The sequence below is a fragment of the Gossypium arboreum genome, chromosome 5 (genome assembly GCF_025698485.1).
Source record: "Gossypium arboreum isolate Shixiya-1 chromosome 5, ASM2569848v2, whole genome shotgun sequence".
In the NCBI taxonomy this organism is placed as follows: domain Eukaryota; kingdom Viridiplantae; phylum Streptophyta; class Magnoliopsida; order Malvales; family Malvaceae; genus Gossypium; species Gossypium arboreum.
The window spans coordinates 9948073-9971249 of record NC_069074.1 but is presented as its reverse complement, the minus strand read 5'-3'; the positions used below and the strand labels follow the sequence as shown (position 1 = coordinate 9971249).

Genomic DNA, 23177 nt, shown 5'->3' with positions numbered 1-23177 from the left:
AATAATAAATTAAAATTAGAAATAATAAATTGCAAAAATTATAATTTAATTTTGAATTATTGAATTTATTTAAATAATATGATAAGTGACATTCTATTGATGCGTCTGGGCATCCTCTAAGGATAATTAGATGGGAAGAAAATACTTTGATAGGCTCTCAAAAGCAATGCCACCTAAAATGTGCAAGTTGAGAAATTTTGAGCTAACAAAAGTTGATAAATTTGGATTTGGTTGGTCAATAATCATCTAATATTTACCAAATTTTGTATTAAAAGAGTTGTGACTCCCTAAAAGATGTACAAGAAAAAGTCAATTGGATTAGTGATTTGGTTGGCTCCAATCAAGCTTAAACACGTTATATTTTAATTTTGTGTAGTAAATAAAAGTAGGATTTGTACTTTTATATTCTTTATGAACTATTAAAACAAAAGTAAAATGTGGAAAAACATTTGATTTGTCCACCCAAATAATTTATGTTTTAAATATTTATAAAGAGATGAAAATAAATAAATGAAAATTAAGCTCTGGTTTTCCAATTTTTCATTTAATTATTCTATACCAAACGAATTTTAGTCTTCTTTCAAAGGAAACTCTTATTACTTTTGTAATAATATACAAGCAGCTTTTTTTTCCACATCTCTTTGTTTAAGAAAATTATAAAATGCACAGCACATTAATCCTCTGTGGTAGGGATCATCTCGGCCTCATCATTTTCAACGTAATCGTCACCGTTAATCTGATCAAGAACGAGCACCAAACCCATAGCAAAGGCCCCATCAAAACCGGGTTTTAAAGAAAGCAAGAAAACGTCTTTACCAAGCACCACGTTAGTGGATGCATCAACTTTGCGTTTAATCTCAGCCACTGATTCCTTGGCCGCGTTCAAGATCGTGCAGTTCCGTTGTCCGAAATTCCCTTCGATCTGGTACTCCAGCCCTGGATTGTTGAACACTTCCACTGTCATCCCGCACCGTCCGATAATGGATGATCTTTTCACACTGAAGATCGGTTTCTGACCCTCTGTTCTTTCCCCTAAAAACCCTTCCCACCGGTGATGCAAACTCGGCCTCTGTTCAGGTAAATAAGGGAGAAGACGAGTTAACTCACTTAAATTGAAAATACTTTTTTCTCCTTTGCGAATAAAACAGAAATAGATTATGATTAATGCCCCATTTAGTAAAAATCTAAATTAGATTTTGTATATTGCTTTCCGTAAATGGGGAATCAAATTGAGATAAAAACCAAAACTATCCCTTTAACTGAACTTGCCAAAAAAGGGGAAAAAATAATTATAAGGGGAAAAAGTATCTAAGCGAGTTGACTCGTAAGTCAGAACCTGCCATGAACGAGTTACCAAAGTTCTTAAAACGTATGTAAATCAAATATTTACTCATCTATCCAAATCCAAATCAGATCATATTGTCCCATTTCATTAAACAGATTCAGACAAACCGAATCAAATCGTTCAAATGCCACCATGAACGAGTTGTCAAAAGTTTCTTAAACCATTTGGAAATCAAATCTATACCCATTAATCCAGATCAGATCATAAAAGAACCCATAAAAGCAAATCCAATTATTTTCCCATTTCACTGAACAGAACCCAGAGATATCGTTTAAATAGAAAAGAAAGGAAAAAATACCTTTTTTCTGACAGTGAGCAGGCATCTTCCATGAGCATCCATAAGAACAACTTCGGCTTTGTCACGAGCGTCAGGACCGTACGAGTCCACTCGGAAAACCAACTGACCTTTACAATCGTAAGCAGTGAAGCCATCGTTGGCGAAGAAAAGCGAAGTTTTAAGCACAGTTAGATGCTTCTCTTCTTCATATACATAATCGCCATCCACCACCAAACCTGTTTTCATTTCGTTTCCCTAAAATACAAACAACCCTTCGATTCTTTAGATCCCACTGCCTTTGATTATTGCAGCAAAGAAAAACTGGGAAAAAAATTGGAAGACTTTTTTTGTGGAGAAATGTGAGGAATGGAAAATATAAAAAAGTAGACGTTGAAGAAAGGTAAAGCGTTTAAGGGAGGATTTATAGTGTTTTCTGGGAAGAAGATGAGTGGGTTATCAGAAGTCGATGCTGAAATTCGAACATGTGAATTACATTAATTATTACTAATTATATCGAAGTTAAAGCCACTATTCCATTTCCCTTAAAAATATCTGGGCACGGGGGCCCCCAAGAGAAAATGAATCTCGAATTACAAGTCAGAGCTTAAACTATAAAAAAAGTGAATCGAATACGTACGACTCAGTTTTATCTATGGTACAACTCGGTTGATTACCCTTACAACTCGGACAATGTTTTAAAAACGATTGAAATATGTCCACCACCTGCTTAAATTGAACTATTATATAACTTATCCATTGCTTAGAAAAGGTTGCACTGCCTACACTTTGGTTATCATGTGCCCAGCCGACCTATTAATACATTTATGATTTTAGATGTTCTTTTACTATTTACTTTGAAAAAATATTCATCTCATATATTCATTAATATTTTGAAAGAAATCCGATGCATAAAAAATAATTTCTTCAAAATTTTACTAATATATATAAAAAACAGTTCTTTCTGTTGAACTCATGTTAACCAAAGTAAAAAAGAATTAATTTTACAAGAGTGGGCCATATGGCACTTTTTATTTCACTTCTAATATATAAAAGTGATTTTTTAATATTAAAAAATGAAAATGTGAGATAGAAAAAGGTTTAAGTAGAAGCATGCATAAAAAATATAAAATTATTTATTATTAATTTCTTTTTAATGTTGCACCATGATGTCCTATTCAAGCTTTAATGGAAAGTGGGGGAAGACCTCACAAATGAGAAAGGAACAATTAGAGAAAATGATATTTGTTCCTTTATTGCCTTTATTTCATTTTCTTTTACAAATACCACTAACATGACATCTGTTGATACCAATTGGTAGTATAATACTAATTAACTCAATCTTTTGAAGCAATAAATTCAAAAGTAAGTTGAAGTTTTATCCAACTCAAACTCCATATAAACCCTATTTGGTTCAATTTATAATTATTCGAATTTTTTAATCTTGATAAGTATGATGTTTATAGTTTCCAAGTTGATGCTATTCATTACCTTCTAAAACCTGTGACCGACTTTAATTTCCATTCGTTGAGATTATTATTCAATTTAAAAAAATAATTATATTTAAATGAAAATTAAAATTTATTTATAAATAAGATAAAAGCCGTAATATTAACAATAAATATAAGTCGGAGATATTTTGTATTTTATAATTTGTAATAAACGAGAATTACTCACTCTTACATAACAAAAGGTGCCTAACCCTGGGGAAAGTAGGAACAAGAGTTTTCAAAGAGAGAAAAGAAAATCAGCTTATAAATATATCAAATTATAGTTTTTACTAAAACGAATTTTATCATTTTATAATTTTTTATAATTTTAAGGAAAGCTAATAAAAATTATATTTATTTTTAACAATTTTATTACGAGAGGTCTTCATTTGATTCACTTATAAACTTTTACTTTCATGCAGGGGTAAGTATACCTAATTGATGAAAAGTCAAAACACATTGGATCAATTCCTTTGTACTGCTTAATTCTACCATTGATGGCTCATAATTTGATAATAAAGAATAAATCTCTTCCAAATTTAGGCCTAACAAATAATAGATTCCATATCTAGTTTTAATGTTTATTTTCTTTCACCATATCAAATATTCACTTATTTTCATAAAATATATGCCTGCCGTGACTCAACTTACTTTCCACCTGTGTAAACAAATTAAATTAATTTATCCATTTACGAATCATAGATTTCTTTATGCCTACCAATGTACTTAGCAGTTTTCCGGTAAGAATAGATCAAAATTAAAATAATATCATTATTAATGCTTCGATTTTCTTATCAGATTCCACTCTGAACATGTATAATTCTAATAACTTCAAAACAATTATTATAATTATAAAATAGACAGACACTGTCTTCCTAGTTTTCCTCAGCAACCCAGTAAAAGAAAAGAAGAAAAGCCTGAGAACAAGGGCCGGGTAAAAGCTATACAACATTATGCTTTAGATCCAAAGGAAAACGAAAGAAAAATAATTTAAGCTCAATAATGCAAATCGATGATGTCATCAACAAGAGCACCATGGCCATGGCCATGGCACCTCCAGTTCCTGCTTCTTATCCATTCCCATTCTCGTGCACATATATTATACGTTATGTAGAAAATAAAGTTAGAAACAAAAGATGAAGATTTATAGAAAGCATTTCAAACAACTAAAGTTGAAGAATCAAGCGACGATGAAATGCAAGATATGCCAAAATCATCTTCTGCACCACAGAGACACATACCAAAAACTTCCATAGGAAGAACCACTTTCGCTCTTGATAATTTGCTACCAGCAAAATGGCCAGACAGAATCCAAGAATTTCATTATTGGCTAGAAACTCGCAAACTGACTGAAGATAGCAATTACAACATTCTTATAAAATTTGTTTCCAGATATACGGGAATGTTAAGAGATTGGTGGAATGCTATCACCAGTCATAAATTCTTTTTAGGTTGGTTGGAATTAAATTATATATTTTTATAATAATAAAATGTAATATCATCATTTTAATAATTTATATTTTTATAATTTTTAAATAATTAATCAAAATTTTATTATTTTAAAAGGATTAATATGTAATTTTATCATTATTAATTTAAAATCTTATACATTAAAAAGGAATTTAAATGCAATTTTTTTCATTTTTAAGAGGTTTGACCGTTCTTAATAGGAATTAGACTCTCACTCGTCATTACTTATTTATTTTTAAAATATCAGTGTATACCTACCAACACTAACTATTATTTTAGATCATTAATATAAAATAAAGCAACTTATTATGAAACAACACATTGATGCTTATTATTGCATGCAGTTAAAACATCAATTTTATCTTAAACTGGAGTGTTCATAAAAAAAGATTAAATTGAGAATCTATATCTAATTTAATTCCCTATACCATATAGAATAAAAATGTTGAAAGAATGATGAAAATTTGGAAAACCATAGAAATCATTTTATGTAATTAACACCAACTTTTAACTTATTGGATCTATATGTGCCATTTAGCTAAATGTGTTTTTTATTACTTATATAATATGGTTCGAAAATTAATAATACGTAATGAACAAATAGCTTATATAATTCATAATAATGTGCAACAAAGCCAGTAACCCTGACACCCCCTTCCAAAACTCATGTGAAACTGTCAAAGAACATTAAGGTGCCACTATGCATGAGACATATGGATCCATATTTTTCAACAAAGACAAATTCATGGACGATCTGTCAAATCTTCTTATAATTCAAACAAATAATTGAAAAAGAAGAGGAAAAGAGCCATTTTAGAATTATAATCGACAACCGACATTTTTCACAGTTTAGAACTTTTTAAGCAGTGACCTCTTTCACAGGGAGAAAATAAAAAGAAGCCAAAGCCGGTTGAGCGTTTGAACTGTAACGCGCCTCACAAATTGGAGTTGATTTTTCAAAAAAGATCTGAAAATATCTATGTATATTTTTTTTTTCTTTCTGATTCTTTGAAATTTAGTGTTTTTGCGTTGGTAACTATTATTTTACCCCCGTTAAAACAAAAATATTTTTGCATATTTTTATTTTTATATATATTTTAAAATTATTATACATATTTCAAAATATTTATATATTTTTAATTTAGGATCAAATTTAGATTATTTGTAGATTTTTTTAAATTATGATTGAATTGATAAGGATCACGTGAGATATTTAACCGCACTTAACAAAAATTAACCTTAAAAATAATCTCAATTCATTGAATGACTAAATTAAAAAATGATAGTTAAATCAATAATTACCAGAACATTAGATATTTAACGACAGAATAACCAAATTAAAAAAAAAATGATAGTCGGATGTAGTTTACCGTAAAATATTTTGATGGAAAAGAATGAATTTGTAGTAAATGCAACAGAAATGTGAAAAGAAAATGCGAATATGAGATGGAGGAATGATATAGACTTTTGATGGAATCATATAACTAGTGGAGGGTGTGGGGAGTTGCTGGCCCATTCCGTCATAATTGAATTTGGTAATTGGAAAGCCCTCCTCCTCCATTGCTGGGTGGACTTAATTTCCACCAAATGATTTCATCCCTTTCGTTTCATTGATTAGGATACTATGTTACTATGTATGATGGAACGTTTTACTGCTCAATATTTCTAAACGTATAAAAGATTATGTTTTAATTACAATTTTTAAAATAATAAATACATAAGATCTTGAAAAGCTAAGAGGACTTAATGACAAACTTTAAAAAGAAAATGAATGTATTCTTTTGCTTTAAAAGATATTAGTCAAATTGATGATGCTATAATGTAGATTATGATTCCCAGAATTTTTCCTCTTTTGCCTTTATACATCACCCACCTGTGCGATCAAATTTTATGTTTAAAGAAAATCAAAACTTGTCGAAAAATGTAAAAACTAGTTAAGTTAAACAAAAGCCAAATTATGACATATTTGACAATTGCATAACATATATGGAGGGGATGACATCCCATGATTATCTTTTGAATAAAGAATATGTTTTTATACAAAAATACACCAAATATATACCCAATATTCTGGCTGCATGTCAAAGTTTCGTTGACCTCTCAAATACCCTAAACGTGACTAAATCTAAAGCAATAGTATAGTCATCACATAACGCTCCTTTGTCAGCCATTAAAAGTAAATGAGGTAATTTAGGTAGTATAATAATTTAATAAAGATAATTTAGGTATTTTGGAAAAGAATTAATTTTTTGTTATTTCTAAATTTTATTTTTACATTTAAATTGTTTGTGATTTTGTTGCTACTTAATGTTAAAATATAATTTTAAAATTTATTGTTATATTTTAAAATTCATTTATGTATTTATTTTTATTTTAAAGTTTATATATTTATTTTCAACTCCATCTAGAGTGAGTAGGGTAATTTAAGGTTTTTAAATAAAATTATTAAAATTACGAGCTTTTTACTACTATTAATTTAATTTATTTGTTGAACTTTAGAGGTTATTCATAATTGTGCCTTTTAATTAGTTTCTTAGAGGTTATAACTTTGATCATAAAATCTCATTGTTTTTTTTAATAACTGAAAAATATTTTTAAATAGTTAAAATTCATGTATTATAAAGTAAGAAGGTATTTGGCCAATTATAAGCATAATTTTATTGTATTATTTCAACTTTCAATCTCCTAAAACTTAATTATTTTTCTATATAAAGGTTACAAAATGAAAGTTTATCATTCATATTTTTATGGTCATTTGGATAACTTATTAAATTTAATAATTTTAATACTTTCTTAATTAACTATGAGAATATTGCTTTGATTTTTGTTCTAATGCTCAAAAAGCATAGGTTATAAAAGAAAAAAAAGTGTAATTTGGATATTTTCTATATTTATATAATATGGTATATATTAAATAAATTTAATTCATTCACACGTTTTCAATCTAAATTAATTAATAATTTAAAATTGATTACACCATAATAATATCATTTAATGTTTAAAAATGTAAACAGTAAAGTTGAACTAAAAGTCAGTTACAAAATAAAAATTGTAACTGAAAGTAGCCAAGAACGAAAAGAAAATTAATAATTCTAATTGATGAATATTATATTTAAGGGTAATTGGACTCATCTATTCACTTATGGGACCGTTAAGATGGATATAAGATTTGTTGTCACGTGGAGGGGGTGGCGTTTAAGCAAGAAGGGGAATGGACCACGGGTTTCAATCGTTATTTGAAATTATGTTCAGTTTTTTATGTTGAACACTGAGGTATTTTAGATGGATTGACTCTTATATAAAGAAGAGGGCATCAAAAAGAAGTGATCCACATTGATAATCTAAAGGTCGTCAAAGCTATTCAAGATGTACACTTAGCAAATTCATCCACAACGTTGATACAAAAAATTCATATGAGCTTATAAGCGATACAACAGTAGAAGATAAAGCACATTCCAAGGTAAAGAAACCAAATTGCAGATCAAATTGCCAATATGGCTACAGAAAGGAGTACATATATGCAGGTGTTCAAATACGTTCTTAAATAGTTATTACTTGTTCTTAAGATTGATCCAATAATAAATTTTCGTCTATGTTAATTTTATTTAGATAGTTTGTTGATTCACAAAATAAAATAAAATAAAACCTTCGAAAAAAAACGAATAATATATCCAATTAATAACACTCAAAATCAAAACTTGATTTTTACTCCCTTAGTCCCTTTGGAGTCTTTAGAGTTAAAATGGTCTTTCTCTTCACAATTGCTTTAATTCTTTTAGAGTAATTAAGGTTATTAGTCATTTTAATCTCTCTATTTTTCCAATTAATCTATCAATTTAAAAGTTGAATTATTTCTATAAAAAATTGAATTATTGGTATTTACTTTTTTTCATAATGTATTTTTACTTTTTAGTATTAATTAGTAAATTACATTTATTGAAACTTTTACACTTATATTTTAATTGTGAGAGTTTTTTGTAATTTGCTTTTATTTTCACAATACTTTTGAAAAGAATTTTACTTAAAACATATTGGTAAACTGTATACTTAAATATTTCATTTCTTAATAAAATTAAAAATACTTTCAAAAAAATTATTAAATTTTATTATCAAAAATTATTAAACATTATTTTACGTTTAACAAAATAAAAATTCTACCCATAAATCTAAATTCCTAAATTATAAAAAAACCATATAATTAAAAAGTTAAAATCTTAAAATTAAAAATAATAAAATAATAAAATTTGATATATTGAACATTTATTTATAATTTTAATTATTAAATAAATATAACTGAAAAGACAAGTCATGCATAGCGAGGCTGTATTCCTAAGATAATAAATATTCACAATTCATCCATACCTAATTTTAATGTTAAATTCAGATTAGTTTTTGATTTTTGATCTCTTAATAATTTTAATATTTACGATCGCCTCGAATTAATTATGATAATTGCAGGCATAAAAACTTTATAAAAATAAATAATAAATAATAAATACTTATTAACAATGAAAAGAATCAAAGTTATAAATTAACTATGGCTCAACCTTTATATTTATTGCAACAGGTCTCAACATACACAGCGAAATGTTGCAGTTTCAAGCCTTAAGAATTTTGGGGGTAGGCTGTTGATAATGGAATTTGAATTCAGGTAAAGAGTGAGGAAATCTAGTTCACAGCTAAGGGTCATCATTGTTAAGCAAGCTCCTTTAAATGAAGGCATGAGGCCCTGAAGATTAGAATAGAAGGGTTTCCAATAGAGACACCTCAGTTGTTGAAAGCCATCTTTTGCTTGTGAAGTTGAGAAGGTAGCTTAACCTCAGTTGCTACTCCAACAACTTGAAGAAACTTGATTACATACCATGTCAAATCCAGCTGCCACCACTCCAGACCATGTCGGGCTGAGTATTCAAATGCATGGTGATTATTGTGCCAACCTTCTCCGAATGCAAGCAATGCCACCCACCTGAAAGAAAACATTCTTTACCACTACCTTGATAAAAAGATACCAACAGACAAGAACCATATATATGTATAAATATATATGAGCGAGAGAGGGAATTCAGTAATAGTACCAATTGTTCTTGGACAGATCACCAGTATTCCATGCTTGCTTCCCCCACACATGGGAAGCTGAATTTACAAGCCAAGTGATGTGGTATACCCATATTGTCCTCACACCCTGCCAATTGTTTCATGTCAAGGCATGCAGATGAGCTTATTTCTCTTCATTAATGCACGTTTCACATGTGGAAAATTAACTGCTCCAACCCAAATTTGTTTCATCTTCATTCTTACTAATCAAAATGTAACACAACAGGCATGACAACCTCAACCTCAACCTCAAGATTCTTACAGTGTTAGCTTTGTACTGTTCTTAAATGTACTGTTATTTATTCTTTTTTTATGTTTTGGTTAAACTGTCGAAACTGCATCAATATTAGCATGGCAGAGCTTAAAGAATCAAGTGGATAAGACTTTTCCAGCTTCTGATCCAGTCCACAAGCTAGAATTTAGCATGCTTTGCTTTCTCAACTTTCTGTCATTTTGGGCTATGTTCTGTTCACGTGAAAGTAGGTCCACTAGCTCTGTGGCAAGTGGAAGGCCTACTAATCAAACAAAATAGGCCAATCCTCAAAATATAGAATGACAGAGAAATTGAAGAACATGCTTACCATTCCCCAGACTAGGAATGGGAACCCACCAAGAGCATATAGCAAAGCTCCAAGTGCGATTGGATGAAGGATATAGGTGCTTTGAAGGAACCTGTAGAAGGGTTGCTTCTCTAAATCCCCAACATTGGTTGAATCTCCACGCTGTAAATGTTCCATTGATGCAAAACAATGAATATATATATATATATATATGAGACCTTACATGTTTGAGGAAGAGATAGAGAAATAGACGTACCTTTTCAATTACAGTGCTGGTATCGAAGATCCAGTTCATGTGGCTAAACCAAAACCCTTCAATGGGGCTATGGGGGTCTCTCTCAGAATCACAAAATTGGTGGTGGTACCTGTGTGTGCTAACCCAATCAATTGGATTCCCCTGAAATCCCCAAACCAACAATCAAATGAGATTACCATTCGCATGGAAGTATTTCTCAAGGAATTGAAAAGAACAGACCTGAAGTGCTTGTACTCCACAATAAGCAAACAGGTACTCCAGCCATTTCGGAAGCTTGAAGCTTCTATGAGAAAGATTTCTATGGAAAGACAATGTAATCCCCAGTCCAGATACCAAATAGAGTCCAGCAGCAAGCCAAAAAGCAGGCCAATTGAAGTAAAAAGGTGCGCAAAGGCTGAGTAAATGCATGGCCAAGACAATACCTGCAGAGGCTATATCCAAAGCGTTCCAGTTTCCCCTCCAAAACACTTCCCTCCTCTTTTGCACCACCACATCAGAGAACAAAATTCTACCCTGGGTTTTCAAATCATGGTCTGGTTCTTTTGCTACAACTGACACCCCATTAGCCAAAGCCGACACTTTTCCATTGCTGCAACTCCTACGTAATTGAGTTACAAAACTTGAATCCAAAGGACTCTGCTTTCTCTGTATTTGATTTAATTCCGAGTCTGGATGGCCAGAGTTTAGGACTTTGCAAGAGAAACGTCTAGTTTTGGCTGTTGGTGTTACTCTTTGAAGAGGTGAAAAAGGTAAGGAGTTGGGCTTTAACAATGCTGATGTGATTAAAGCCATTATGGTGTCGACTCCATTAGTGGGTTCAAAATAAAAACTGGGTTTTATAGAAGCCATGGTCGGTTTTTAGCTAAAGCCAAATTTGAAGATTTTGGGGTTATTGTCAAATTATATAGTCTTTTAAAATGCGGGAAGAAATTGTGGATAATAGAAGAAGGAAGTGGCACATGAATAGGACAACAGAGATGCGCTGATAAGGTGATCTTTGTTGCCTGTTTAGATGAGAAGAGATGTGGTGAAACGACATCCATATATTTTTGTAGTCGGGTTTTGTTTGTTTTAGCCCTTTACTTGTTTTAACTAATCTAGTTGCCATGATTCACATATTTTTGTTGGTCTCCTCTCTCCCCCTTTCCAAGCAAAGTTGTCCTCCTATCCTATCTTGCCAAGTTGAGTTCTTTGTCTAGCGAAGTTAAAAACAGCCGCAAAAGCGTGCGAGAAATGGCAACAACTTGGTCATTCTTTCCGTCTCAACTCGACCCTTTTCGGCCACACGGTCGGTGATAGGTACCACTCAAAATCCCATCGGTTTCGGACCCTTTAATAATTATGTTACCATACTCGAAATACCAAAATACGGATATACGTTAGGTATTAGTATATTTAATTTTTGGAATTTTTAATTTGCGAGAGTTTTGTGTTTGCCATTTACCACTGCCAGATGATAATGTTTACAGTATGATAGAAAATATATACATATATGAAGCTTGCCGACTAGCATCTAAATCCGGAAATCATTGAAAGAGTGAAGGGTTAACAAATCTCTTTCATGGAACGAGAGGAAGTGGAGGTTCGCTATGTTCATATTTACCAGCAAGAAAATCAAATAAAATGCCAGCACCAAGGCCAACAGCCAAATCAATAGTATAATGACCCCTGGTAGCTGACAGCCTGAGTGATTGAAGCACATTGAGAATGTCAAATAACCAAGCCATTACCCGTCTCTGCATTCGTCTCATGTCTAACGATGCAATCACTGCTCCGGCTACGTGCCCTGAGAAGAAAAGGAAAAACGACACATTCCCTACTGGAAAATCTACCCCTGACCCTAAAAATTCCTGCCATTCATCAACCAATTTACAATCAAATTAATATCTATAAAATAAAGTCTCGATTTCATGTGAAAAAGAATAGACACACACACACAAAAGAAAAGAAAAAAGACAGTGCTATCTTAGCCGAAAAAAAGATAAAACAAAACATGGAAAATGGAAAAACATAAAAATGGAGTATTAACCTGAGGTAATGGGAGCTGCGTTGAACAACCAAGAATCCCACGACATGTAAACATGAACAAAGCAGAGATTGTAGCCCTTGGCCGACCCTCGATTAGCCATGCCCATACTATATAAACTGTCTGCACCAGAACGAACACCTAAACACAACATAAATGGAACCAAAGTTGGATTGGGTTCAAACCATTTTTTTTTTTTTGGCTTAATATTGCAAACAAATTCAAAGTACATCAAGCGATTAAATTCAAGAAAAGGGGAAAAAAGAAAAAGGATCTTTAAAGAAAAATTAAAAGCTTTAAACTACCGTATTAAGAGCTGCTAAAACCGTGTTAAGTAGAGGCCGCGAAGCCAACGCGCGATGGAAAGAGCGGGTGAGGAGGAACCCCCAGTCCAAGGGCGGCGAGGAATGGGGCACCATCGGGATCGTGTACTCCACGTACATGAAAAACACTAGCCCCACCGCGAAAACACAGGGTATGCGATAAGATCTCACCACGTTAACAACGTCATTGAGTGTCCACTTCATGAAAGAGGGTTTCCCAGAATGAACACCGCCATTAAAAACGTGATAATATGCAACATTGCCATGAGCGCCTGCTTTCTTATTGCCCATAACTTTAACGTTGTTGCTTCTGCAGTTACCCTTATCGGGAGGTCTATAAGGAGAGGTAAGAAGGGTCGTTGTGGCGGTGGTACTGAAAACATTAGCGGAAGATACCCGTTTCATGGTTGTTAACAGTGCTAATAGAACGAAACATGAGAAGAAGATACTGCTGGATGAATAAATAAAAAGGAAATGGAAGAAAAAAATGCAACGGCGAAGTTTCCAAAGAAATGTAGGTGAGAAAATTATCCCAGAAAAGGGAGAAAATTTTTTTTTTTAACGTTTTTGTTAAAATTTAGAAAAGTTTCATTTCATTGGTTTTTATCGTGGGTTTGATTTTTCCTGGCCAAAAAACCTTTTATACGGATCTTTCAAAACGCCAGCGCGATTCAAATGCTGGAAAGTCGAAAACTTCTGTTTTAAATATTGTTTTCTCTCGGAGTTAGTTTATATACTTCTATTTAAACTCAGCCTTTCTTTTATACGAAGAAATAGACCATCTTTTGAACTAGGAGCAATTGCAAAGAGAATAATGGAATTGGGATCTCTGTCTTTACATTTTTATTTGGGAATAATTCATTAAACAAAAAAATCTGCCCTTTAGTTTATTTGGGTCGGAGTTTAAAATATAAATTTAAATATAATAATAGAATTTGAGGCTAATGAGAGTTTATTCATATTTAAATATAATAATAATAGTAATAGTAGTAGTAGGAGGATTTGAGGCTAATGAGAGTTTATTCATGAGTCTAATTCGATTCGTATATGTTAATTGTTATTATTAATTTGAATATGTTAAATTGAATAATTATTTTGAATAAACCGTAATTTAAGATTTAAAATATTATTTAATTGCTCAGTCAGATTAAAAAAATCTGAAAAAACATGAATATTTTGGTGAGGTAAGTAAAATAATATGCACGACAGGAAAAAGCTAACCAACACTAGAAACAGATAAGATTAGGTTTGTAGGAAGTATTTATAATATACAGAAAGCACAGGCAGACAACAAAGATTCTAAGATGTTACGTCTCTCAACAAGACAAGGAAGTTCACATGACGTCAATCTTTGACAACAACGAAACCCTGAGGGCTCCAACTATATCGGTGAGAGAAACAAGCCCCGCAAGTAATCCTTGTTCATCAACCACCCACACTCGGTGCACGTGCTTCGATACGATCTTCTCAATTACTTCTGCGAGGGCCGCCTGCGGCTGGCAACTCACCATTTCCTTTGGCGCCGACACCCCCTCCTTGGATGCAAATAAAGGGCTCCTTGAGACTAGCTCGGTGAATTCCAGTGCCCTTAGAGGCAACCATGTCTGCAGTGCCGAAAGATGGCAACCCCTCAAATCTGTTGCTGAAAATGTTCCAATTGGCTTCCTTCCTTCGCCCTGGTATTTAACACGAATCACGAAAATGGGATTGACCGAATCAAATGATTTAAATAAACTCCTTGAGAAGAGAGAGACTTACATCTACCAGCTGTCGGTGATCTTCTTCAAAATCATTAGAGGACTCAACTATAGGGACAGCATTGAGCAAGGCAGTCCTCAAGCATTTGATGGCATCTATCACTTTGGTACGATCGGTTATGGCGTAAACATTCTGGTTTAAGCAACCTATTTCCTTTATGCTGCTTGATAATATCTCCCCCAATTCAGAGGCATGGTCCTTGAGGAATTTCAGCAAGTCCATTTGTGTAAGCATCTTATAGCTGGATGCAGACTCCACAAGTTCAACTCCTTGAATGTTCTCCATTTGACTGTCCACTGGGACCAAGGCCCTGTGGATTCCCTTGCTAAACAATTCCATACAGTCCAAAATGCTGCACCAATCGGGTCAACAAACTACCATAAGTACTTCACTGGCCATGAAATGTATGGAAAAAGTTTCCTCTAGTTTCTTAAGTTATAAAAGAGATACGTACTTTGTGTTTGGGTTTAGAGTCCATAAGCTAAGTCCCTCAAAACTGCGCCCTATAATCGACGATACCGGCACCATCATCTTCTTCTCAAGATTAGCAACGTCCGTCATCTGATCATTACTACCATCGTCATCAGCAATATATGCCACAATATCAAGCATGGTAACCATCCCTATGTAGTGCTTCCGCACAGCCCCCGTCTGTTTATCAGACTCCAAAATCATTGAGCCACCAGCCCCTATCCATTGACCTGGAGGCGCAGCAACCGGTAGCGCCACCACCTTGTTGGCCACCAATGCGTTCATGGTGTCACCTAGCGTGGCCGTGTAAGGTACTTCCACTAGTCTCCCCTGGTCCACCAGCATATCTTTCACCTTCTTCTCCAGTAACCGCAGAGTAGTTTTAGCGGCAGTGGCTTCTTGCTCGTCCTTTCGTTGCTGCATTTTTGGTTTGTACTTTGTATAACTGTTTTGCTAATTCCGATTCCTAAACTACGCCACTTATAACAGAAGGAAAGGTTATCCGTCCGTAGAAAATCATTTTACGTGATATTCGTTGCAGCCATAATTACATACACGTGTCAAAGTAAGTTTTGCATGGCTAAAGCTTGAGAAGCCACGTGGGATGTGCTAGAAGATGCAAAGGCCTTAAGTAACACGTGGCAAGCCCATTCAGATTATGTGGCCATTTGGCATTTCTTGGGTCCAAATTATTCACTTTGCAGAAGATGAGTGACAGATGGACTATTGATACACGTGGTGGAACCCAGGCCCAGTTTGAGAACGAGCCTACCTACCAAGCTTAGTTATTAATCCATCTTCAGCAATGAAACAGATCAATGAAAAACCCAGAAATTATAGATACTTGCTTTTTTTAAGATAATATTAGAGAGGCAAACTTCAAGTTCCGTGCTAATTAATGATTAATTCCCTCCCTCCTGATTAAATTATTGAAAGCAATATCAATACGTGTGTATCCGAAAAGCTGCCTGTAACCCAGTGCTCCTCCCCTAAAACAAAATTGGGGGTAATACACACTTCCATCTTTCAAGCTTTGTATAGATTGCCAGCAGACAACATTTATGATTGACCAAACTTCATCACCCAGAATCAAAATACGAACAAATATATAATAAGTTTTCATTTTAAAAAAGTCAAAGCCAACTACTTTAATGCCATCACATGCTATACATACATGCAATTGTTTCGTTTGGAACCTGTTTGAGAATGTAATCTGAAGTTCCTAGATTCATGTGACTTTACTTTGTTGATATAATTTATTCATATGCTCTCTTGTTAGGTTAAATTTGATGTGACTTGTCATGAGATTCCTCAGGATTAAAACAAAATATCTTATCCAATGATGATAGGGATTTAGTTGAAACATGACTTTTATAAGCTCCTGTAAATATGTGATGGAACTTGAAATGCCAGTGAAGGAAATATCTAAGCCTAAACCATTAGAGCACAATGTCTGTAGCTGCTTAATAAATGACCATGGGCGGCAGCAAGTACATGTGTCCGGTCTTGTCTTTATGAAACTGAACTCCGGTCAGTCCAAGAGGGCTTGGCACATGACCACTAGGAACATGCAACCAAGATACTTTTGAGTGATGACATTCTGACTGAGATGTTTCTTATTGACTTTTTGCTCCCAACAAATTAATTAAGCTGAAGGGGTTAGAATAGTCGTTTAGCTATTCTATTATGATGTTTTAAGCTATAAAGATTCAATTTTTAAAATTCCCAATTTTTATACAATATCATAATACGATTCAATAAATTGGTATTTAATAAAAATTTTAATTATCATTTTATTTAAGTCAAGACTTAGTTAAATGATAATTTTAAAGGTGAAAATAAATATATTTACTAGTTTAGTGATACTATTGTAATGAAAGATAATTTTTTTATAATTTTATACCAACAATAGTGAAAAACGCAAGTTTGATTGCAATGTCTTACGTTTTTTAATTATAAAAAGGTGCTGATTTTCTAAAAAGTTTTATAAAAAATGTGTTGTTTTCTCTCTCTAATTTTTAAATTATTAACATAAAGAATTAAAATAATATCATGTCAAGTGAGAGAAGTCAAAGATAAAATTAGAGTAACTGATTAAATGAATAAAAATCGAAAATTAAATTTATTATTATTATTATTATTATTATTAAAATAAGTTATATAATTTTAATAGAACAACTATTTCCTTTTTCTAACTCATTTTCATTAAAGATATCAAAAAGCAATGCTTTTACCTATTAAATCGAAGAAATAACTAAGTAAAATATAAAATAGAAGGATGAACTGTTGTAAATTTTTTATTTGTTGAAAATTTCATATATAATTTATTAATTTCAAAAAATTATAATTTATTTAAGTGGAATATAAAAGTACGACCATATATTTATTCTCTCTCTCTCTCTCTCTATATATATATTTCTCTTTTTTTTTAAGGGGTAAAAAAAAAATAGAAGCAAAGTAGTCCGTGAAAAGTCGAAATACAGAAAAAGAAATGGCGAAGGAGCAGGAGGAGAATGGCAATGGCAGTAGCAAATTGTTGATAGAGCTGCCACTAGGCGAAGCAGCGGAAGGATTCGAGCTAGAGAAGGCAATATGCAGCCATGGGTTATTCATGTTGGCCCCTAACCACTGGGATCCAATCTCCCGCTCCTTCTCTCGCCCTTTTCGTCTCACTTCTCCTCCTCTTACAGTCACCGTCGGCATCTCTCAGCCGCCCACTTCTTCTTCTTCCACTCTCTACCTCCGCGTTTACGGTGCATCCTCCCTCTCTCCACTGCACCGCCACTCTCTTTTAAACCAGGTGTCTAGAATGCTGCGGTTGTCGGAGTCCGAGGAGAACAAGGTGAGAGAGTTTCGTAGCATTGTGGAAGCATTACATGGAGAAGAAGAAGCAACTGAGTATTTGAGGAGTTTCAGTGGGAGAGTCTTCAGATCCCCTACTCTATTTGAAGACATGGTCAAGTGCATTCTTCTCTGTAACTGCCAGTATGTACTTTCATATATTATCCCTTTATCACCATTGAATTTTTTGCACTGTCCTTAACCTATTTGATATAATGCCGCTATATACACCTGGGGCCAAATTTAAATAAGAGTACCTCCTACATTCTATAGGTTTTCAAGAACTTTGAGCATGGCTAAGGCACTTTGTGAGCTTCAGTTTGAAATTCAACACCAAATTTCTAGTTCAAAGGCTGCTGAAGATGATTTCATTCCTAAAACGCCGGCAGGGAAGGAGTCAAAGAGAAAGTTGAGGGTGTCTAAAGTTTCCATCCGTTTAGAAAGCAAACTCACAGAGTCCAAAGTAGATAATTCAGTGTCAGATCTTCAGCTTTCCCAAGAACTCCATGACTTTGTAGGCATGGGAAGCTTCCCCAGTCCCGAAGAACTAGCAAAACTTGATGAAAGTTTTCTTGCAAAACGCTGCAATCTTGGCTACCGAGCAAGTCGAATATTGAAACTTGCGCAAGGGGTTGTCCAAGGCAATATTCAACTAACGCAATTGGAAGAAGATTGCAAGGAAACAAGCTTATCCAGTTATGATAAGCTATCTCAGCGGCTGCGTCAAATTGATGGATTCGGTCCTTTCACATGTGCCAATGTGCTCATGTGTATGGGATTTTACCATGTGATTCCAGCTGATTCTGAAACTATCAGGCATTTAAAGCAGGTAAATCAGCCATTCATTCCCCTAGCCAATGAACCTTGTTGAAGAATTTTCTTTTTCAGCTTTCTATAGCGGTTTAATCTTATGTTACCTGAACTTTTTATCTTTTCTTTTAAACTATCCATGTCCAAGAACCACATATAACATATGTTCGACTATAGGCACGAAAGTATGATCTTCCCAATAAGGAAAAACATATAAAATAAATTGAGTATACTCATATGAGACGCATTCATATTCGACACTGACCTAGAGTCCGAGCACGTGCAGGTTCATTCAAAAAGTTGTACTGTACAGACTGTTGGAAGGGATGTTGAGCTTATCTATGCAAAATATGCACCATTTCAGTTCTTGGCGTATTGGTAAGTCATCTAACAACATCGTTCTGGCATACTTTCGGTAAATCTCTACTGATGTTTTATTTCCTCATTTGACAACATGGGATCAGGGCAGAGATGTGGCACTTTTATGGGCAAAGGTTTGGAAAATTAAGTGAACTGCCTGTCTCTGATTATAAACTTATAACTGCTAGCAATATGAAGCATAAGAAGATAGCAACTCGTAAAAGGAGTAAGACATCTGCCGAAGAGTAACCCTAACTCCGTTTTATTAACTAAAATGATGGTAAATTATTTTATGCTTGCTGCTCGAACTCACTGATTGAAGTGTATGATAATCATGCATAGACTTTCATGATTAATTTGACCCATGCCATTTTGGATTTTGGCATCCGACCTAACTGATGCCTTCTTGTACGAATACCTTTTAAACGATTTGCATTTTGATGCCAATCTCAGTCCTTTTGTTCACTATAATTATAAATAGTAACAACATCAGTAAGTATTGAATCATTTACTCGTGTTGTGTTATTTCTTTTTATCATAGTTGTGTTTAAAGTGCTATATATTTACAGAATTTTTAAAAGCGTTCATTTTACAAAATAATAATGGCATTTGAGACCGATCACAGTAGGGGCAAAGGCTCTTTTGTGGGTGAAGATGACGTTTTACAATTAACTAAGCTTATTGTATTAGAACTATTAATTTTATGGATGAAATAGCCACAAATGGCAACAATACATATATAATAATATACATCTGCCCATCCATTACTAACTTTAGTTTATTACAGAAGAAAAGAGAAGTAGAACCTATGATATTTTATGCTATACATTATATTAACCTAAAAAATACAAGTTAACTGAACTGTATTTACCCATTTAGTATCAGTGTTGGCCCTCATCTGTTAAGAGCAACCCTGAATAGGCCCTGGATCCATCATCGTATCCATTTGTGGTGGAGCAACTCTTTTTCGAATAAGCATTTCCACAGTGGGACATGTTCTTTTCCGCCCACCCCTTGGCCTTGACCGAAACTGCTCATCCGACTCTATGAAGTCCCCCTGAATAGGAAACAGTCGTTACAATCATTACTCTTTGTCTATCACGAAAAATACCTATAACGAAATAAACAAGCTTATAATAGCATTTAATCATTGACAACTAAATAACTTACTGGAACATAAACGTGGAGTGCTGATTTCTCATGGTTATCTCTGACATGCTTGTATGAAAATCTCATCCCACAACCAGAGAAGCTACATGCAAAAGGCTTGAGTTCTTCATGCACAGCCTTGACATGCTGACGCAGATTTGATTTCTGTAATAGAATACTTCAGTATTTTGGTGATAAAAGGAAAAAAAAAAAAAGGTTCATAATCAGAAAAGAATTTCAGTATTCCACACTTCAGACCAAAACAACCACATTCAACTTCTTATGATTAACTGTAAATAAATTGCATATTTAAGGTTCACAAGTATCTTACAGTTGAAAATGTATGGAGACAACCCCCAAAATCACACTTAATTCTTTCTGATGCAACTCCTGATTCATGTGATCGAAGGTGCCGCTTGATGTTCTTCTTCAGCTGCTTTGCCCCACATATTTGACAATTAATATATTGGTGGCATGATTGCACATGAGCCTTAAGGCATTGCTCATTAGTAAAATATTTCATGCAACTTGGTTCAGAACAGAAGGCTTCAACTGAATCCAGCTTAACTGTAATAATTTTAACAGCACTCATTAGGCATGTAAACATCACCTCCCAATCAGCTTACTTCTCTTCGTCATCACCAAATCACATGCTTTAATTTTGAGAAATGAAGAAGGAAAGCAACTTACCATGAGAATCTTCATGCTTTCTCAGCTTTGATGCAAACTTGAACACTTTTCCACATCCTACTTCCTGGCAGACATATTGCTTCTGGCTTGCAGCATCAGAGGAAGATGAACCTTCATCATGAAATTCTTTCACGTGCCTTTTCATGTTGCCTTGAAACGCAAATTTGCTATTGCAGTTCTCAATTGGACAACTGAAAAGTTTTCCTTGGTGCTGAAGAAGGTGACGATTCAAATGGTCTTTTCTCCTATAGCTAGCATGGCAATCATCAACTAAACAAACAAATGGCCTCTGAAAAAACAGAAAAATAAGTATTAGAACCTACTTGTATAAGTAGCAACCAAAATGAACCATACATGCATATGAACAACTCTTCAAACCTTCAAGTACCACACAGCGTGACCGAGGCTCACTTGATGAAGCTTCTCAGGAGGTCTCCCAACCTGATACTGATTCATTCAAGTCAAACAAGGCAGCCTCTCGCATTTTGGAGTTCTCTTTGTGGGATCCAATGCTTCACACAATAACATCCATTGGTATTTTCATAAAAAGAAACGATTCCTGCAAAAGTATTGATCCTTAATATACATGTACTTCTGAAGAAAAACAAACTAGACATAAATCATAAGCCGTACTAAAGTACAAGACAAAACAATAGGTGTTGTTAAGGGGAATGACAGATTGTCTGCAAGCGCAGCTTCCTTTGATTGTTGCCTTAGGGACTTCTTTTGGGTTATCTAACATTTGCTTCATGAAAACTGATATATATTTATCATAAACACAATTAACAAAAACCAAAATCATGCTCTACACTATGGCTTTTGTCAACTATAACTGTTAAATATTTAAAAACTATTATGTACATATAGATATATATAACTAAAAAAGGCAGAGAGGTTTGATCAATTAGCTTATTAAACATTATTAAAAACCTTGAATACAAATGGAACTAAATACTTGTAAAAGAAAGGTACCTCGAGAGAGTGGCTTTGCAAGTGTTGCTTCAAATGAGCAGGCTTCCTGAAAGTAGCACCACATTCTTGGCATTCATTCGACATGGAAACTTCCTCTTCTTCCTTTCCTCCATTGTCTATTTTCTCCTGAACCAGACCGAAGTTGAAAAGAATGTTTAGCATAAACCCGTTTAAAGAAAAGTAAGAAGAATCCATTGGCCTATGTCATTAGAAAAATTGAATAAACCATGCAGAATCAAAGCAGGTACCGGGTGGTGGGTTAGGATGTGGGTGGTGATGAGAGACTTCTTAGATCTGCAAATTCCACAATGATCACAGAAATAACGCCTTATGTCTTTGAACATTGGTCCTGATACTCTTTCTCCTTTTTCTTCATCCATCTGATTACACTGATTTTTCTCGGAAGAAAGTGGGTTTTCACTGCAAGTGATCATTGAGAATTACAGAGGGATCAGCATGTAGACCTTTCAACCGACCTCAAATATAGACCAAAGCAAATTAGAGACACTTGGATGAAAGATAAGAAAACCTAGTGCTCTTGCTAGGTCTAGGGGCTTCCCAACCAAGCAAAGGATATCAAGCTCGAGGCTCAACTCCAAACTTTAAGCTTGAAGAGCTTGAGCTCAATCAAGTTTCATTTTCGGGCTGAGATTGACTCGAGAAAGATACCAAGGTACTTTATTGTTCAATTAGACTTCTGATCAACTAAACAGCTAGTTCAATAATTAAAATTATATTCCAATTCAAAATAAAATAAATAAATCCAATTGTTTTTAGCTCATACAACAACACGATCGAATGCTGGCCATGAGCATCTTCATCTAATTAAGTCCGTGATTCAAAATTCAGCAACATGTATATGAATAAAATCACAATAGCTTTTAACCTAATCCTACGGATGCATGATCATATAATTTTGCTGTAGAAATTCTGCAAATATTTGGTACCTTTAAGAATCCCAACCAAGTAATCCACAAGGCACCTCTTAAAGAGCCACAGCGGCGCAATTCTGAACTCAGATGTCGAAATCTAGGGCAATATCACTCCCCAGCCTTCAGAATTGAGGTTGAGCTGCGCGTTCATGAGGGGGGCAAGTGGAAAATAAGTTGCACAAGGGTTCGTTTCAAAGTTGAAACCCTAATTTAAGGCTCTACGCCGTCGTTTTAGTCTTCGTAATGGACCCCACATGACGTAACTTGACGTTCTCAATTTCGAATGGGAAGGGCGAAATTCTCGTGAAAAACATTAATGCGCAAAAAAAAAAAAAAATACTACGACATGAAAATTT

General features: G+C 33.8%; 6 protein-coding genes across 7 annotated transcripts; 1 reads left to right on the top strand and 5 right to left on the bottom strand.

Moving 5' to 3' along the window:
• Nucleotides 1-528: 528 nt before the first annotated feature.
• On the bottom strand, nt 529-2204 carry LOC108451922 (protein LURP-one-related 12-like). Its single transcript, XM_017749630.2, has 2 exons — nt 1644-2204; nt 529-1069 (listed from the first exon to the last, which is right to left on the bottom strand). Exons 1-2 carry the CDS (start codon nt 1866-1868, stop codon nt 674-676), a joined length of 621 nt encoding a protein of 206 aa, XP_017605119.1. The 5' UTR covers nt 1869-2204; the 3' UTR covers nt 529-673.
• A 6899-nt stretch (nt 2205-9103) lies between these two features.
• On the bottom strand, nt 9104-11473 carry LOC108450769 (palmitoyl-monogalactosyldiacylglycerol delta-7 desaturase, chloroplastic-like). The gene is made up of 5 exons (XM_017748530.2): nt 10709-11473; nt 10490-10630; nt 10255-10395; nt 9655-9761; nt 9104-9545 (listed from the first exon to the last, which is right to left on the bottom strand). The coding sequence occupies exons 1-5, from the start codon at nt 11336-11338 to the stop codon at nt 9347-9349; spliced, it is 1218 nt and encodes a 405-aa protein (XP_017604019.1). The 5' UTR covers nt 11339-11473; the 3' UTR covers nt 9104-9346.
• A 441-nt stretch (nt 11474-11914) lies between these two features.
• On the bottom strand, nt 11915-13693 carry LOC108452412 (phosphatidylcholine:diacylglycerol cholinephosphotransferase 1-like). The gene is made up of 3 exons (XM_017750198.2): nt 12821-13693; nt 12519-12656; nt 11915-12339 (listed from the first exon to the last, which is right to left on the bottom strand). The coding sequence occupies exons 1-3, from the start codon at nt 13241-13243 to the stop codon at nt 12049-12051; spliced, it is 852 nt and encodes a 283-aa protein (XP_017605687.1). The 5' UTR covers nt 13244-13693; the 3' UTR covers nt 11915-12048.
• A 255-nt stretch (nt 13694-13948) lies between these two features.
• LOC108451849 (SNF1-related protein kinase regulatory subunit gamma-like PV42a) lies at nt 13949-15555 on the bottom strand. Its single transcript, XM_017749542.2, has 3 exons — nt 15051-15555; nt 14597-14948; nt 13949-14514 (listed from the first exon to the last, which is right to left on the bottom strand). Exons 1-3 carry the CDS (start codon nt 15488-15490, stop codon nt 14173-14175), a joined length of 1134 nt encoding a protein of 377 aa, XP_017605031.1. The 5' UTR covers nt 15491-15555; the 3' UTR covers nt 13949-14172.
• A 1927-nt stretch (nt 15556-17482) lies between these two features.
• On the top strand, nt 17483-19556 carry LOC108450016 (uncharacterized). Its single transcript, XM_017747434.2, has 4 exons — nt 17483-18052; nt 18182-18737; nt 19005-19096; nt 19183-19556. The coding sequence occupies exons 1-4, from the start codon at nt 17559-17561 to the stop codon at nt 19325-19327; spliced, it is 1287 nt and encodes a 428-aa protein (XP_017602923.1). The 5' UTR covers nt 17483-17558; the 3' UTR covers nt 19328-19556.
• Nucleotides 19557-19738: 182 nt separating this feature from the next.
• On the bottom strand, nt 19739-23045 carry LOC108450017 (transcription factor IIIA-like). Of its 2 annotated transcripts, XM_017747435.2 has the most exons (7): nt 22837-23045; nt 22138-22309; nt 21890-22015; nt 20918-21206; nt 20559-20794; nt 20249-20392; nt 19739-20135 (listed from the first exon to the last, which is right to left on the bottom strand). In XM_017747435.2, exons 2-7 carry the CDS (start codon nt 22267-22269, stop codon nt 19980-19982), a joined length of 1083 nt encoding a protein of 360 aa, XP_017602924.1. In that variant the 5' UTR covers nt 22270-22309; nt 22837-23045; the 3' UTR covers nt 19739-19979. The 2 variants fall into 2 exon arrangements, with proteins under 2 accessions (XP_017602924.1, XP_017602926.1); XM_017747437.2 differs by lacking the exons at nt 22138-22309; nt 22837-23045 and adding an exon at nt 21296-21476 and having other exon boundaries at nt 21890-22016.
• Between the last annotated feature and the right edge of the window lie 132 nt (nt 23046-23177).